At 44.9% G+C, this 16,711-nt stretch overlaps 2 protein-coding genes across 20 annotated transcripts in view; one reads left to right on the top strand and one right to left on the bottom strand.

The window, feature by feature from the left end:
* Nucleotides 1-16,711, top strand: part of LOC128931941 (serine/threonine-protein kinase MARK2-like) — a 47,955-nt gene that overhangs the window by 995 nt on the left and 30,249 nt on the right. For both annotated transcript variants that reach the window (XM_078368655.1, XM_078368654.1), the window contains one exon: nucleotides 7,194-9,642. The gene's annotated coding sequence lies outside the window, so the exon portion shown is untranslated. The remainder of the gene's footprint in view (nucleotides 1-7,193; nucleotides 9,643-16,711) is intronic.
* LOC128931938 (HLA class I histocompatibility antigen, alpha chain G-like) overlaps nucleotides 1-16,711 on the bottom strand; it is a 44,411-nt gene that overhangs the window by 13,559 nt on the left and 14,141 nt on the right. For 11 of the 18 annotated variants that reach the window (XR_013533953.1, XR_013533950.1, XM_078368676.1 and 8 more), the window contains exon 2: nucleotides 15,847-15,964. Coding sequence is in view for 12 of the 18 variants with exons in the window: in XM_078368676.1 (XP_078224802.1) it covers nucleotides 15,847-15,964 (118 nt within the window). In the remaining 6 variants the exon portion in view is untranslated. Of the gene's footprint in view, nucleotides 1-90; nucleotides 14,899-15,846; nucleotides 15,990-16,711 lie in introns of those variants that run through there. The other 7 variants (XR_013533956.1, XM_078368681.1, XM_078368684.1 and 4 more) reach the window with 4 other exon arrangements.

Genomic DNA, 16,711 nt, shown 5'->3' with positions numbered 1-16,711 from the left:
CACTTTTCCTCCTGGAATTCCTGACCCTGGACTGGACTCCCAGCCTCCCATTCCTTACCTCTTCCCCCTCTCTTGTACATGGAGACTCACCACGGGAAACTTGATGCCAGAGAGTGAGCTCGCCCTGGGAATGGAGGCGTAGAGACAGGGGTTTTCTCTTTAAACCTGGTGAAGCAGCTTTAATCAGTTGCCCCCTTCTGTCTGGAGAAAGTCTCTTTCCTCCTTAGAGTAAGTAGGTATTAGATCAAGGGTCTGGGGAATCAGCGGGGCTATAACTGTTATTCAGTAGGGGGCAGATGCTGCCTTATGAGCTGTTGAATCCACTCAGGGATTTCCCAGGGCCATAGATGTTCCCACTGATGTCCTCAGCAATGCACGGCCACCACCCTCTGGGGCTTCCAGACTGCTTCTAGCAGCTGCAAAATTTCATGCTGCTACTTTATTTCTTTTCGCCCTGAAGTTAACAGGCCTCTCTCTCTTTGTACAGTGCTCCATGTACTTGGAGAGTCAGGAAGGCATATTGAGAGTCAGCATAAATGTTTACAACCTTATCTTTACTCAGCTCTAAGGCTTGAGTTAAAGCAATGAGTTCAGCCTTCTAAGCCGAGGTGCCCTGAGGCAGGGATCTGGCCTCATTTACAGTGTCCAGAGTGACCATGGCGTAGCCTGCACGTCTTTCCGCTCTTGGATTGACTAAGCTGTTCCCATCCACATACAACTCCCAGTCTACCACTGTCCATGGCTGATCCCAAAGATCAGGCCTGCTGGAATAGACTATGTCCAAGACTTCAACACAGTTGTGTTCAACCAGACCCTCTGACATTGGGAGCAAAGTGGCGGGGTTTAAGGTGTTGCAGACTTCAATGGTGGTGCAGGGATTTTCACATAGCAGGCCCTTTCATTTGGTCAGCCTAACATTTGATAACCAGTGGTGCCCTCTGATATTCATTAGAGTCACTACCCCATGAGGTGCCTTGATATTTAATTTCTGCCCCAGAGTTAGCTTAACTGCTTCTTGTGCTAGCAGAGTAGTTGCCGCCAGGGCCCTTAAGCATGGGGGCCATCCTTTGGAAACTCCATCCAGCTGCTTGGAGAGGTAAGCTACAGCCCTGGGCCAAGGTCCTACTGTTTGGACTAGGACCCCAACTGCCACTTTTTCTCTTTCTGCCACATATAATGTGAAGAACTTCATTAAATCAGGCAGCCCCAAAGCTGGAGCTGACATTAGTTTCGTTTTCAGTTCCTGATAGGCCTGACGCTGCTAGGATCTCCATTCAAAGAGTTCCTTGTCTCCCAACTTTGTCACATCATAGTGGAGTTTGGTTAGTACTGTGAAGTTTGGAAATCCACAATTTACAAAACCCACCACTCCCAGGAGCTCTCTCAAGTGACTTGCTTCCTCTTTGCTTCTAGGCTGTGTTCCCCCTTCTGGATGATGAGCCTCAGATATTGCATTTGCTTTTTTGGCAAATCTGGGCTTTCCTTTTAGACACTTTATACCCACAGTCCTCCAGGAGCTGGAGTAAGGCATTTGTTTGCACACCCAACTGCCGTGGGGTGTCCCAATAGAAGGTTATTAGCATACAGGGGCAGCATGCAAGCAAGAAGCTTCTGGGGGGTGGTCACATGCTGATCCAAGGATAATCAGAGAGTTTCTGATCCCCTGGGAAGCTGGGTCCAGGTGTATTGAGTGGTTACACCTGTTTCTGGGTTTCTCCCATTGAAATGCAAATAGTTTTTGACCCTCTGAGGCCAGTCCAATGCTAAGGAGGTATTCTTTAAGTCCAATTAAGTGAACCAACTAAACCCTGCTGGCAAAAATCCCAACTGTGTGTATGAGTTGGGTGTAAAGCCATGCAAACCCTGCATAGGTGATAATATCAGTCCTCTGCTTCTGGCCAGGAAGTTTCCACCCTCCTTCCCAAGGGACAATGAGAGCCTGGATGACCCCTGCCTGAGGCATTTTTAGCTGCAGGGAATCTCTTTTGTTGAATGGGATAGTGGCCCTTGATTTGCACAACAGGTTTTGCCAGAGAAGGGGGGCAGGGGCAGTCCATTAAGTACAAGAAAGTCTGCTCTCTTAACACCTTAATAGCTCTAAAAACATTGGTTACAAGGCTGTCATCTGGACCGTGGGCTCTTTGGGGGAATATGAGTCCAGACCCCTCTCTTTTAGTCCAGTTGTTGCATTGAACTTAGCACAGAAAGTCAACACCAGAACAAAAGTATGCCAAATTGCAGGGTTTTATTGCCGGTGACCACAGAGGACTCACATCTCTCCAACCCGTGGCAGAGAAAGAAGAGTGACAAGACCTTTTTATACCCACAAAACCACCTTGGGAGTGGGGGTGAGGAGCGGAGATGGGAATGAAAGCTGTCAATCACCTCCTAGGCTGAGACGAGGGTGAGGGGGCTCCAGATATTCCAAGGGCCAGGGGACTTTTGTCATTCCGATTGCCACCTAAGTGGTTTACAGAGGTCAAGATAAACATTAGTTTATACATTATTTGGACAGGTGTGGGGTCCACATAATTTTAGGTTACTTGGCGCCAGGATGGAATTATCTGGGGGTGCTTACTTTGCTAAACAAAGGCCAGCAATTCTGGCAGTTACAGATAAGAGAAAGTATGCAGCTTGTCCTCTCTTTGCATTTTGCAAGGTAATCTTAGTAGTTTACAGAAGCCATGGCTGGCAGTCATTGTGAGGAGAATGGAAACAGTTTTCCCATTTTAAAATGGCATTGTACTGGTTCTAATTCTAGGCCAGCTATATCACACAGTGGCCCTTCCATTAGACTGAACAGAGCCCCTTCACTTTTATCTGGATCCTCATGCTTAGGATAGCCCTGTTCTCCCATTAACTGTGGACATTATTTTTTCTTCCAATATCCTATTTCTTGACAAAATGCACCCTGATCGCATTGCAGGCATGGGCGGGCAGACTGTGGGGCTTTCCAGGAATCCCCCTTTTTCCACGCTCTTGGGGGCACTCTTCTCATAGAGCAGCTATCAAGTTGGCCTTCCATTGAGCCTGATGTTCCCTTTCGCTATGATTTTCCCTCTGGCTTACTGCCTCTTGGTTACAAATACCCGGTTAGCTACTTCCAATAAGTGAAGTATTCATGCATGCAAATCCTGCCCGTTTCTGCCACTGAATTTGCCTGGACTTGAGAATCTGCATTTCTCGGTGGTGAGGGGGATAATGGTTTCTAGCAGTTTGTCCCCTGACTACTGAAACAGTTGCTGCCTTCTCTCTTAGCCACTTCGGAGGGTTTAACACTAACTGCAGCCATGAGTCTAGGTATGGAAATTGAGGTGTTCTAGCTCACCGTATATAACCTCATGCCTTACTTTGGAGACAAGGGACCTGTCTAGGGTCCCCTCTGGGGGCCAACTTACCCTAAATGCTGGCTAATCTTTCCTACATAAAGCCCTTAATTTCTCTGGTGTCATAGTTACTTTATAATGCCCACTAAATCCCTTCTTTTAATTTTTCAGCATGGTTTCTAAAGGGCTGAGCTTGCTATGGGAGCGATCCATATTAACACTTCAAAGAAATAGTTCCCACAGTTAGGAGAGTGTTAGTTCACTTACAGCAGTTCCTGCCTAGCAAGACGCAGCACAGAGCACTCTCCGATTTACATTCTTCAATCCTTTTACAATGCCCAGATGCTTCTTCATTCAGCCTAATGTGGCTGTCTCTAATTCTTACAAATTGCTGGGCGCATAAGGCCCTTCATAATGGGCCTAACACCTTTTATGACTGATGAGTTCGGTTGGACACATCTACACACACACACACACACACATCCAATTGCTCTCCTTCCAATTCAAAACCATAAGCAAAAGCTTCCAAGGTTACAGAGAGAGCTACCATCAAAACTGCCGATCTGGAACCCATGGGTGATCAGGTCGTGCTTCCACCCAAAATGGGGGAGGCTACTTTCCCGGGTTCAATTTTACCAAATTCAGTGGTCCAGACTTCCCCAAATACTTGTTCCTCCTCGGTGTTCAGTCACTGGGTGGATCCATACTGCAGGGCCTCCCTGCTCTGCTCTGGTGAGGCTTTTCCACTAGGCAAATACCTGCCCAGGAACACTCTCAGGATGCATCACCCCAGCGAGCAGGAGTCCCCCTGCAGGGATGCTCCACAGGGCTAGGCAAACTACCTAAGAGACTTTTTCCCACCGTCCGCTATCCAAGACTCACTTCCCAGCCAACGCACCAAAAATGCAGCCAGAGCGGCCATGGGAAAAGGATCTCTGGGACACCGAATACAGGAGGAAGGACGGTTTATTCAGCCGGGAGCAAGGTGGCATAGTTGCCTAAGAGCCAAGCTCCCCTAACAAAAGAAGGTTCCATCTTTATATAGGCTTATACTTCAGAGGTTACACATGGAAGAATCTTAGGTTTACAGCTTAACATATGAAAAGGGTCTTGGTTTACAGTCTCAGGAATTACATATGAAAAGGGTTTTGGTTTACAGCCTTAGGAATTACGTATGAAAAGGAATTTGGTTTACAGTCTCAGGGATTACATATGAAAAGGATTTCAGTTTACAGTCTTAGAAATGAAAAAGGGAAGTTGATCTGAAATGCCTGGGTCTCCCTCTTCAATAGAATTTAACATGTATGCTGCATGCAGAAGCATACATGTTTTACCTTTATAGTTTACAAGTCCCTTAGAATGTTTTACACTTTTGGCCACATTACTAAACACAAGAATGTTTTCAGCTCAATCTACCTGAGCTACATGGAGATATGATAAGCAAATAGAAAGTGAATGGAGATAAATTCCTTACTTACCTTCTGAGATGACACCTTCTAGTTAGCAAGTGGTAGATCCAAGACTACTGGGCTAGGAAACATTTTGGGCTGGAGTACAAGGGTAGTTTTAGGGATAGAGAAATTAACAGGCAGAGAGGGAATCTCTGAGACTAAGAAAGACTAAGTGTAGCTGGGCCTAGACGATCTGAGTTCCAAATGTAGTTGTTGATCTTAAATTACACACAGCAGCAATGGAATTGTCAGTCATTGTGTACACCTAGTCAGACAGGTAATTACTTTAACCACTGATGCTGTGAGAAATTAGAAAAGTCTGGGATGTCTGTAGAGTGGGTGACAAATAAAGAAAACCACCTAAATATTTACCCCAGCAGAGCAGGTGCATATAAGATACTATGGAATATCAATAAAATGATGCATGAAACTTTTTTCTGTGAAATTCAAAAATGTTCATGATATAATAGAAATAAACACATCAAATGGTAGGGCACTGCAAATACAATAATGTAATTTTTAAAAGGTTAAATGAGAAATAAGATAAAATAAAATCTAGGTTAAAAAGGAAGAGGTAAAACTATGTCAATTGCAGATGATTAAATCTATATATAGAAATACAAAAGAATTCACTAAAAACAAGTTTAGCAACTACTAAACTACTAATACTAAATGAGTTTAGCACATTGATAGAATGCAAAATAAAAACACAAAAATTGTTTCTGTAGAGTATCAATTCATTAACAAAAACGTTATTAAAAAATACAACTTACAACAGCATTAAAAAGAACAAAATGGACTGAAATTGAGGGTCCAGCAATACTCTTCACTTTCACGCTTAATTGGTTTTTGTAAATGGTGCTAATATAATTCAGTGGGGGAAGAAATTATCTGTCCATCAAATGATGCTGAGACAACAGGCTATTCATATGCAAAAGAATAAAGCTGGATCCCTACTTCACACCATATATAAAAATTACCTGAAAGTGTATCAGAGACCTAAATATGAGACTTAACACTAGAAAGGTCTTAAAAGAAAATGTAGGCATAAATCCTTATGACTTTGGATTAGGTACAACTATCTGATCTTAAATGATACCAAAGGCACAAGCAATAAAAGGAAATTCAAAAATCTGAACATCATAAAAATTGAAAGTGTGTGTGTCTAAGGACACCACCAAGAAAGTGAAAAGCAACTCATTGAAAGGGAGAGAATTTTTGCAAATCTTACATCTGGTAAGGAAATGACTTGTATCTAGTATATAGAAAGAATGACTGTAACTCAATATAATGTTAGTAATAATAAAATAATAATCAAAAGACAAATAATACACAAAAGGCCTATAAGCACATAGAAACATATTCAATATCATCAACCATCAGGGAAATATACATCAACCTGAAACTGAGTTACTATTCCCCACCCACTAGCATGGCTATAATTGAAAAGATAATAATTAGTATTTATGAGAATGTGGAGATACTAGAACACTCACACTTTGCTGGTGAGAATTTAAGTGACATAGCCCCTTTAGAGAGCAGGCCAGCTGTTGTTCAAAATGTTGAACATTAAGTTATTGTATGATCCAGCAATCCCCTCCCATGTATAGAGTATACCCAAGATAAATGAAAACACAAATTCACATAAAACCTATACAAAATGTTTATAGCAGGATTATCAGTAATAATCCAAAATGAGGACCAAAATGTCACCAATAAATTGTGATACATTCATACAGAAATATAATTAAGCAATAAAAAAGATATGAAGCACTGATACAAGCTACAACCCACACAAACTTTGAAAATTTTACGATAAGTGAAATAAGACAGACACAAAAGACCGCATATTGTATAACTTTATTACATAAAATGTTCAGAAAAGGTAAATCTGAAGAGCTAAAACATAGGTTGATAACTTCTTAGGGTTAGGGATTTGAATGTGGATTTTTCTCCTGAGCTGGAAGGAGAGGAATGTGATCTGTAATTGACTGTGGTAATGGAGGCACAACTGTGAATATTCTGAAAACCACTGAATTGTATATTTTCAATATGTGGATTTTATGCCATTTAAGTAATATCTCATGTGGTCCTTAAAATAATTAAATTACATGTAAAATTTGTAGTCTTTTGCTCAAAAAAGCTACCAATAAGGTTTGCATGCAAGCGAAGAAAGTAGACACACAGAGAGTAGGCTGAGATAATAGTAATTATCTTAGTAAAGTGAATTTGGATTTAGTGATAGGATAGATTTGAAAGTATATTTATGCATATTTTGGTTGTTTCATTTCCTATGGTGAGCATGAATTACTTTTACGGTAAAATTTTAAAAATAGAAAGTTAAGAATCTTGAAAACTCTTCAGTCAAATAAACATAGTAACAAATGATAAAGAGCTATCTCAAATGTCTTCCTAGAGAATTGGCTGAAGCACATGCATGTAAAAGGAAGGCAATGGCTGAAGAATCAAGACAGGACTATAGTGGGAGAAGAGAAGAAAAATGTAAACGTGGAGATAGATGACAAGAAGATAACTGATGCATGAAGTGGACATTAATACTGTGAAAACCTCTTGGGGAGTCAGAAATGACCACGTCTACATGGGAGGGAAACTTTTTTTTTTTTTTTTAATTGAGATGGAGTTTCACTCGTTACCCAGGCTGGAATGCAATGGCGCGATCTCGGCTCACCGCAACCTCCGCCTCCTGGGTTCAGGCAATTCTCCTGCCTCAGCCTCCCAAGTAGCTGGGATTACAGGCATGCGCCACCATGCCCAGCTAATTTTTTGTATTTTTAGTAGAGACGGGGTTTCACCATGTTGACCAGGATGGTCTTGATCTCTTGACCTCGTGATCCACCCGCCTCGGCCTCCCAAAGTGCTGGAATTACAGGCGTGGGAGGGAAAATGTCTTATCGCCCAACATGACCAGCCATCAGGGACATGGGACAGAATCAGAAGGGCTGTCTAGTCATTTCCTTTCTTCTCCCTCCAACATCCCAGCAAGATTATTGACTAATTTACAGCCAATGCACATTGAAGAATCAGTACAATTTGTTGTAGGCTTTGAGAAAATAGAAATTTCTTGAGCTCTTCTTGGGGGTAGTGAGCCGTTTCCCTGTATCAGACAAATAGACTCATCTGGTATTTCAGGAATAAAGTGTGTAATGTAGAAATAAGAGCATACACTAATGTTTGGAAACCAGGGGTAGCAAATATTGACAAAGTCATGTGACAGGCAGAATAATGGTCTCCTAAACGTATCTGTGTCCTGAAATTTATAGAAACGTCTTCTAATAGGGCAGAAGGAACTTTTCAGATGTGATTAAGCTGCAGCTCCTGAGATGGGAAGATTATCCTGGATTGAAGGAAGCTTCAATGTAATCACAACAGACCTTATAAGTGAAAGGAGTAAAGACAGCATCAGAGTTAGAGATGTGACAACACAATCAGAGGTCGAAATGATGTGACTGCTGACTTGGAATATGGAGGAAAGGACCAAGAGCCAAGGAATGCAGGCAGCCCCAAGAAGCTGGAAATGGTGAGGAAACAATTTTCCCTTAGGGCCTCAGAAGAAATGCAGCTCTGATGACACATTAACTTTAGCCCCTAGTGACCCATTTTTGACTTCACACCTCCAGAACTGTAAGAGGTTAAATCTTGTATTAGCCATTCAAACTAAATTTTGAATTGCAAATCAGCCCCATATTTATTAATTTTTTTAAATTTCCATAGTTTTGGGGGGGCAGGTAGTTTTTGGTTACATTTAGAGTTCTTTAGTAGTGAATTCTGAAATGTTAGTGCACCATCACCCGAGCAGTGTACTCTGTACCCAAAATAGTCTTTTATCCCTCACCCTCTTCCCAACCTCCCCACAAGTCCCCACAGCCCATTATATCACTTTGTATGTCTTTCCATCCTCATAGCTTAGCTCTCATTTATATGTGAGAACATTCAGTATTTGGTTTTTCCATCCCTGAGTTACTTCACTTATAATAATAATAATCTCCAGCTCCACCTAAGTTGCTGTATAACCCATTATTTTATTCCTTTTTATGGTCGAGTAGTGTTCCATGGTGTATTTACACCACATTTCTTTTATACACCCACTGGTTGATGGTCACTCAGGTTGGCTCCATATCCTTGCAATTGTGAATTGTGCTGCCCTAGATATGCACGTGCATGCGTCTTTTCCATATAATGATTTACTCCCCTTTGGGTAGATACCCAGTAATAGGGTTGCTGGATCAAATGGTAGATCCAGTTTTAGATATTTAAGGAATCTCCATGAAGTGGAAATTTGGCCCAGGATTTTGTCAGCACGTAGTGGGTAACTGTCCCCATTTTAAAACTGCCCCTATTTTTGTTAGTAATTGCCCCTTTCTGCTTCTGTACCTCAGCTTATTGCTTACTAACTCGAAAGCCTTAAGGGAAACTGCTGTGTCGCCTAAAATGTGCTGCTTTGTCTAAAGTCCTGAGTTACTTCCCCTGCCCCTTTACCTATAAAAACTGTGTACTTTTCTTAGCTGGGGTCCAGACTTTTGGATGTGAACCCTTCTGGGCCCCCCGACATAATAAAGTGTGTTCCTCTGATCCCTGAGTTCTGCTTTGGTTTCTTATCAGGTAAAATTTTCCAGAACATTTTGTTCCCTGACCAGGAAACCCAACTGTGCTGGCCCCTTGAGCCACTGGTTTGGGGTCAGAAAGAACAGATAGCTTGCCTGTTCGCCACTGGGAAACAAGGCAGGGACCCCCCATAAGCTTCTACAGGGCCTTCTTTCCTGGAGGGAGAACGGCAGTTGCTCCGGCATTGCCACTCGCCGAACTCACGGGGGAGATGGACTGAACTGAAGGGAACTCTGAATAAGGTAAGGTCCTGGGATCTGACCCTAGGCAGGCCCATCTACAGGTGGAAGGAGAGATTGGATCTCCATTTGGAGACAGCAGTCAGATTTCCTGAGTCAGGGTAGGAATGTGATAATCTGAGTGAGTGTGTGAGTGCATGGGGAGCTCAAGGGCCCACCCTTGAACCTCCATTCTGTGGCGACCTCATAAGGCTTATGGAAGTATTGAGCTAAGTGAGAGCTGAGCTCGATCCGAGTTGGGGGATTATACTGACCTGCTGATGCTAAGAGGCACCTAAGTTCCTGCAAGGGATGTGACCAGGTGGGAAACCAAGTGGTCCTTCATGGGACACCCCCTCCTTTGTCTATCTTGTGCCAATGGTCAGAAAGGGACACACATCATGGGGAAAAGTCAGTCTAAGCCCATGGTCCTATATTGTATGGTCAAAAACTTCAGGAAGGGCTTTTCTGAAAATTATGGGGTCAGAATGACCCCAGAAAAGCTAAAGATCCTCTGCAGATCAGAGTGGCTGGTTCTTAGCATTGGCTGGTGACCAGAGGGCACCCCGGACCTCTCTATAGGCTGTTTGGAAGGCTGTGACCAGCAACCCCAGCCACCCAGACCAGATCCCATATATTGACTCCTGGTTGGAGATAGCTCAGACCCTTCCCCTTGTGTTCAATTCTGCACTGGAAATAAGTGACAGTTCAAGGTCCTCATGGCCCAAGCAACTAAGGGACCCAAGGAACCAATTCATCAGGGTGACCCCAAGGAGGAGCTGTCACTGCTTTATGTCCTTCTGGCACCATCAGCCCCCAGCTCACCACCCTTGCCTGACACACCTGCCACACAAAGAGGGGAGATCTGAGCACCCTCCCTTGTGGCTACATCACTGGGCATACTGCAAAGAGGTGGGACATTGGAAGAACAAGTGCCCCAAACAGATGGTCCTGGGTGGGGCACCCCCCACCAAGAGAGGGCAGAATACCAGCCAGAACCTAGCCAGGCCCACCTGATTGCCTTGTCCAGGACGAACTCAGACTAGGACGGGCCAACCTCTGTGAAACTTGGCCCCTGAGAGCCCACGTCAGGATAAAGGTCTGGGGCCACCCAATGACTTTTATAGTAGACACTGGAGCAGAGTACTCATGATCACCACTCTGGTTGCCCCATTTAGCAACTGAAAGGCAACTGTTGTGGGAGCAACAGACAACCAAGTAGAGCCCCGGCCGTTCTGCCAAGATCGGATATGCCAATTAGGAGGGCACCAGGTATGCCATGAGTTCCTCTACCTACCAGAATGTCCTGTTCCCCTTTTGGGAAGAGACTTGTTAAGGGCACAAATTGCTTTTAAACCAGGGGAGCCAGCCAGTCTGACTTTGAGTGAGCCAAAATGGGGCCTGGTCCGGGCAGTCACACTTCCACGTGAGGAAGAATGAAAACTGCACACTGCCGAGAGGTCAGAGGAAATCCCACCAGAATTCCTGGACTCCTTCCCTGCAGTCTGGGCAGAGATGAAGCCCCTAGGGATGGCTAAGGCCCAAATCTGCAGATGACAGGTGAGATACCTGGGGTTCATACCTGGGGTTCTCTGGTCCTTTGGACCAGAGAGAAAAAGGGTGATTTGCTCCACGCCCACTCCCAATACCAAGTGGAAGCTCAGGGAGTTTCTCGGGGTGGCAGGCTTCTGCCGAATATGGATTCCCGACTATGGACCCCTTGAGGGGGGTGGTAGCCAAGACATGGCTTTCTGGGAAATCAAGGCACTGCTCCAAAGTGCCCCAACACTAGGACTTCCAGATGTCACCTGAGAATTCAATCTATTCATTCAGGATAGAAAGAAGATAGCACTTGGGGTCCTCACCCAGACCATTGGGCCTTGGCAGAGACCAGTAACATATGTGTCTAAACAGTTGGATGCAGTAGCATCAGAATGACCCCCTTGTCTCTGAGCCTTAGCTGCCACAGTTATTCTGATGAAGGAAGCTGACAAGCTAACCTTGGGCCAGACTGTCCATATCAAAGTGCCTCACTCAGTGTCCATCCTTATGAGCAGTCAGGGGAACCAGTGGCTCTCAAATGTTTGTTTAACCCACTACCAAGGGCTGCTCTATGAAAACCCACGGGTCGCCATTGAGACAGTGGCCTCAACCCAGCCACATTTCTACCCACAGAGGAGGGGACCCTAGACCAAGACTGTGAGGAGGTGGTAGATGAAATCTTTACTAGTCTGCCAGACCTGAAGGACTGTCCCCTTCCAAAGGCAGACTTAAACCTGTTCACTGATGGAAGCAGCTATGTCCAAAATGGGAAGAGGTATGCAGGGTATGCAGTCACCACTGCCACTGAAGTGGTCGAGGCAGCCCCTTTGCCCAGCAGCTGGTCAGCACAATGGGCAGAAGTACATGCCCTCATTCAGGCCCTGTGCCATGCAGAAGGTAAAGTGGCCAATATTCACACTGAGTCCAAGTACGCCTTTGCAACTGTCCACATACATGGGGTGATATACAAGGAGAGAGGGCTGCTAATAGCAGGAGGAAAAGAAATCAAAAATAAGGAAGAAATTCTCAGACTGCTGGAAGGAGTTTGGAAGCCCAAAGGGGTAGCTGTCATGCATTGCAAAAGCCACCAAAGAGGAACTGATCTTATCTCTATAGGAAACCGTCTGGCTGACAGAGAAGAAGCCGCACTGCAGAAAGAACCTGTACGGGACCCTGCCCACTTATTCAGTCACCCCTTGGCTCCAAGAGGATATGGGAAAGCCAGAGTGCCCTAAGGAAGAAAACCAGTGGGCACAGCAGGAGGGGGAAAGCAGAGTGCTGGGGGATGGTGGCTACTCCCTGACCACAGACCGATAGTGCCCAGGAACTTGGCTCACACCATCGTTACTCAGGACCATGGTCTCACTACCTAGGTAAAACTGCTCTGGAGACCTTACTCCACAGCTATTACTATATTGCAACCCTCCCTAAACTCTGCTGCAGTAAGCAATCAGTGCCTTACCTGTGCTAAAAGCAACCCCCCCACAGTGACTGAAACCTGCCCCAGGGGTGCAACAGGTGGGGGTCTACCCCTTTGAGGACATAGAGGTGGACTTCACTGAAATTAAGCCCAGTAAAGGGTACAGATGCCTACAGGTCCTTGTATGTACGTACTCAGGCTGGGCTGAGGCACTGCCAACTAAGATGGAAAGAGCCCGAGAAGTAGTGGAAGTCCTATTTTGTGAAATTGTTCCCTGATATGGGATTCCACCATACACAGTGACAGTGGGCCAGCATTCACCATACACAATGACAATGGGACAGCATCCACCATACACAGTGACAATGGGCCAGCATTTGTGGCAGAAATCATCCAAGCCCTCACCAGTGTGCTCAAGATTAAGTGGAAACTTCATACAGCCTACAGGCCACAAAGTTCAGGGAAAGTGGAGCACATGAATCCAACCCTGAAGGTTACACTAGCAAAGCTCTGTCAGGAAACCCAGGCTTCCTGGGTAGATATAATTCCCCTAGCCCTGTTGCAATCATGGTGTACAGCAGGACCCGTGGGCTACTCACCCTTTGAAATCCTATTCGGGAGCACTGCCACCCCCACCCCCCTCACCCCGTTAACAAAGAAACAGGAGACCTGAGACAGCTAGGGGAAACAAGCATGACATCCCAGCTGCAGGCACTGGGAAAAGTGCTGTCCCCGGTCAGTCAGTTTGTAACAGAAAGAGCACCTCTCCCTAGCTAATCCAGTACATCCCTTCCAACTTGGGGACCAGGTCTAGGTGAAAGATTGGAAAAAGGAACCCCTCCAATCTGTTTGGACAGGGCCCCATGCTGTAATCCTTGTCATCCAAACTGTTCTGCAAGTTACAGGAGTCGTTCTGTGGGTACACTATTCCAGAGCAGAGAGGGCCCACCCGGACACATCGCTGGACAGGTGGTCTGTGCGCCCAGACCCTCGGCATCCCATGAAAATCATGCTCCAGCAAGATGTGGTCTGAAATCTTAATACTTGGACAGCATTTGTTGTTCTACTGTTGTGCTGACATTATTGTCTTCCCTTGAGGGATATTCTTTGTCCATTTCTGGTGTAAAATGTCACTTCCTGTTTTGCTATTAATAATCTTGGCCCTTGCCTAATTAACATACTCTGGCAGTTTCCTGAAGTCATGGTAATTAGAAAACCAAGTGCTCAGTTACTAGCCCTCTGTGAGTATAAGCCGCTAAGTACAGACACCAGGGTGTAAAAGGGGATGCTCCCTAATAACCATAAGAGAGCATCAAAGTGGGGGATGAAGTGGAAATTTTGCCCAGGATTTTGTCAGCACGTAGTCAGCAGCCGTCCCTATTTTAAAACTGCCCCTATTTTTGTTAGTAACTGCCTCTTTCTGCTTCTGTACCTCAGCTTATTGCTTACTAACTGGAAAGCCTTAAGGGAAACTGCCACTTCGTCTAAAACCTGCTGCGTTGTCTAAAGTCCCGAGTTACTTCCGCTGCCCCTTTACCTATAAAAACTGTGTGCTTTTCTTAGCTGGGGTCCAGACTTCTGGGTGTGAACCCTTCTGGGCCTGCTGGTGTAATAAAGTGTGTTCCTCTGATCCCCTGAGTGCCACTTGGGTTTCTTGTTGGGTAAGATTTTCCAGAACATCCGTACTTTTTGCCAAAGTGCCTGTACTAATTTATATTCTCACCACTAGCAGTGTAAAAGTGTTCTCTTTTCACCGTATCTATGCCAACGTCTACTATTTTTTGACTTTTTAATTATGCCCATTCTTGCAGGAGTAAGGTGGTTTCTCATGGTCGACCCCACATTTATTTAGCAAACCTGTATTAGGCAGTGACTATGCATCAGGCTCTCCTAGGCCTCAGTGAGTGAAACACCAAAGATTCCACAACAGGATTGAAAGAACTGCTAAATGCAGGCTACTGTAATTAGTGTGGGAAAACTGCTTCCAGGAGGATGCAATGTCTAAACAGAGACCTGGATGAGGAACCCAGTTAATCCAGGTGAATGGCAGGAAAGATCTTCTAGGGAATCAGTATCACAAACACAGGCTCAGAAGAAAGAGCACACAGGGAGTCTGGGGAACTGTTAGCAGTTCATGGTGAAGATGAGAGAAAGGAGCACAGGGGCAGAAAGCAAGGTTGGAGCAGTGAGCAGGTTCAATGGCTGAAGTTCGTGGGCTTCGGGAGAACCTTGGCTTTTATCCCAAGGACAATGTGCAGCTTTGGCAGCAATGAAGTCAGGAAGAACCTTGATCAGATCTGCATTCCAGAAGAATCACTCTGAGTGAGAAAAGAAATAAAGACAAAGACACAAGAGTAGAATTTTACAGCATGAGTCCAGGGGTCCAACACACTCTCCAGTGGGGTGATCCGCACAGGTGATCCACATTGACATTGAGCTCTGAGCTTCCTGTGCTTTTATTGGGTGCATGATCTTGTTAATCTTGCAGGCTTTGGGGAGGGGGGCTGAGAAGGAAGATAGCCTGAGGAAGAGCACTTGTCTGCAGCATTCAATAGCAAATGTGGTTCTCCTAAGAAATGCTAACTAAGGACCCTGAGACTTTACCACCCATTATCTATCCAGGTGCTTTGGCAAAAGAGGTGCAGTCAATAAGGTGCCGTAGGGTCTGCCCAAACACATATGCATCAAGGGGCTTTTATTTCCAGAGTGTTGTGGACACAGAGCAATTAGAATTGCTCCTTATTTTGAGAACATAGGCAGAGCCTGTGGTGTTCCGGTGATCTCTACCCTGCAAGACCTTCAGGCTTCACAAGCATCCATCTGCAAAGACCCTCCTGAGTCTAGTGAGTAAAGGTTGTATTTCTTCCCAGAGTCTTCTGCATAAGCCCTCTTTATGAGACCCTCATGCAAACTCTATGTTGGGAAGAGATGTGGGACCAAAGCAGTTTTTCCTTCTCTGCAACCACACACACAGCAGTGTTCTGCAGTCATAGGGCGCTCTCAGATGGTCTTTATTATAGGCCTCCTGTTATGGCTTGAGCTCTGCTTTTATTTTACTGCACCGCAGTTTGGATTTGATCTGTGGACCACAGGTCTGCCCTTGGCCATCTCTTTCTGTAAGAAAGGACACTGGCCAGGCACGGTGGCTCATGCCTATAATCCCAGCACTTTGGGAGGCCAAGGCAGGTGGATCATGAGGTCAAGAGATCAAGACCATCCTGGTCAACATGGTGAAACCCCATCTCTACTAAAAATGCAAATATTACCTGAGCATGGTGACACATGCCTGTAGTCCCAGCTACTCAGGAGGCTGAGGCAGGAGAATTGCTTGAATCCAGGAGGTGGAGGTTGCGGTAAGCCGAGATCGCGCCATTGCACTCCAGCCTGGGTAACAAGAGTGAAACTCCATCTTAAAAAAAAAAAAAGAAAAAGAAAGGACCCTGAGTGATCAACATCCAGTGTTTCACACCTGGAAAATGAGGTGGAAAAGGAGAAAGGGCCCCATGTGAACAGCACCCCACCTGGAAAAATGACATAAAACAAGGGAATTCAGCCCATGACATGAGAGGTTGTTGGGTTCACATATTATTGAGTGATCAGGGAGGAGTTTAGATGAGTTCACCTCTACAAACAGGTATTGAGTGCCAGGTATGGTGTCATCAATGACAGAAGGAAATCAAAGATATATGTTTTATATCTTTGTGACCAACATGTCTGCTCCTGCTTCAGAACGATGCCAATCCCCGACTTTCCAGGATTCCCACTAATTTTGTCTACTGCCCATGTGGGAAGTGAGCTGAGGCTTGTCAAGAGGATTTTAGCTTATATGGTCCAAAAAATAGAAAGATTTCTTTAGAAAACACCAATTCCCTAATTAAATTGACTAGTTAATCCATACAAGAGAAATAAACCACTAAAAAATAAACTGAGTGAAAGAAAACAAATAATTACTAGAAGTAAGTTTGTGGGCATCTGCATGGAAACAAGCCTGAAGAAATAGTGAGAGCGGATTTGCCTGACAGTATGACACTCGACTGCTTCTTCCAAATATTCAAAATAATTATTTTGGAATAAGACTAACTAGCAGAGATATCTTACAAGACAGTTCATACTGGACATGTATTCAAAAGG

Source organism: Callithrix jacchus, chromosome 4, assembly GCF_049354715.1.
Source record: "Callithrix jacchus isolate 240 chromosome 4, calJac240_pri, whole genome shotgun sequence".
Classification (NCBI taxonomy): domain Eukaryota; kingdom Metazoa; phylum Chordata; class Mammalia; order Primates; family Cebidae; genus Callithrix; species Callithrix jacchus.
The sequence above is the reverse complement of the archived record's forward strand: the minus strand, read 5'-3'. Positions and strand labels throughout refer to the sequence as shown.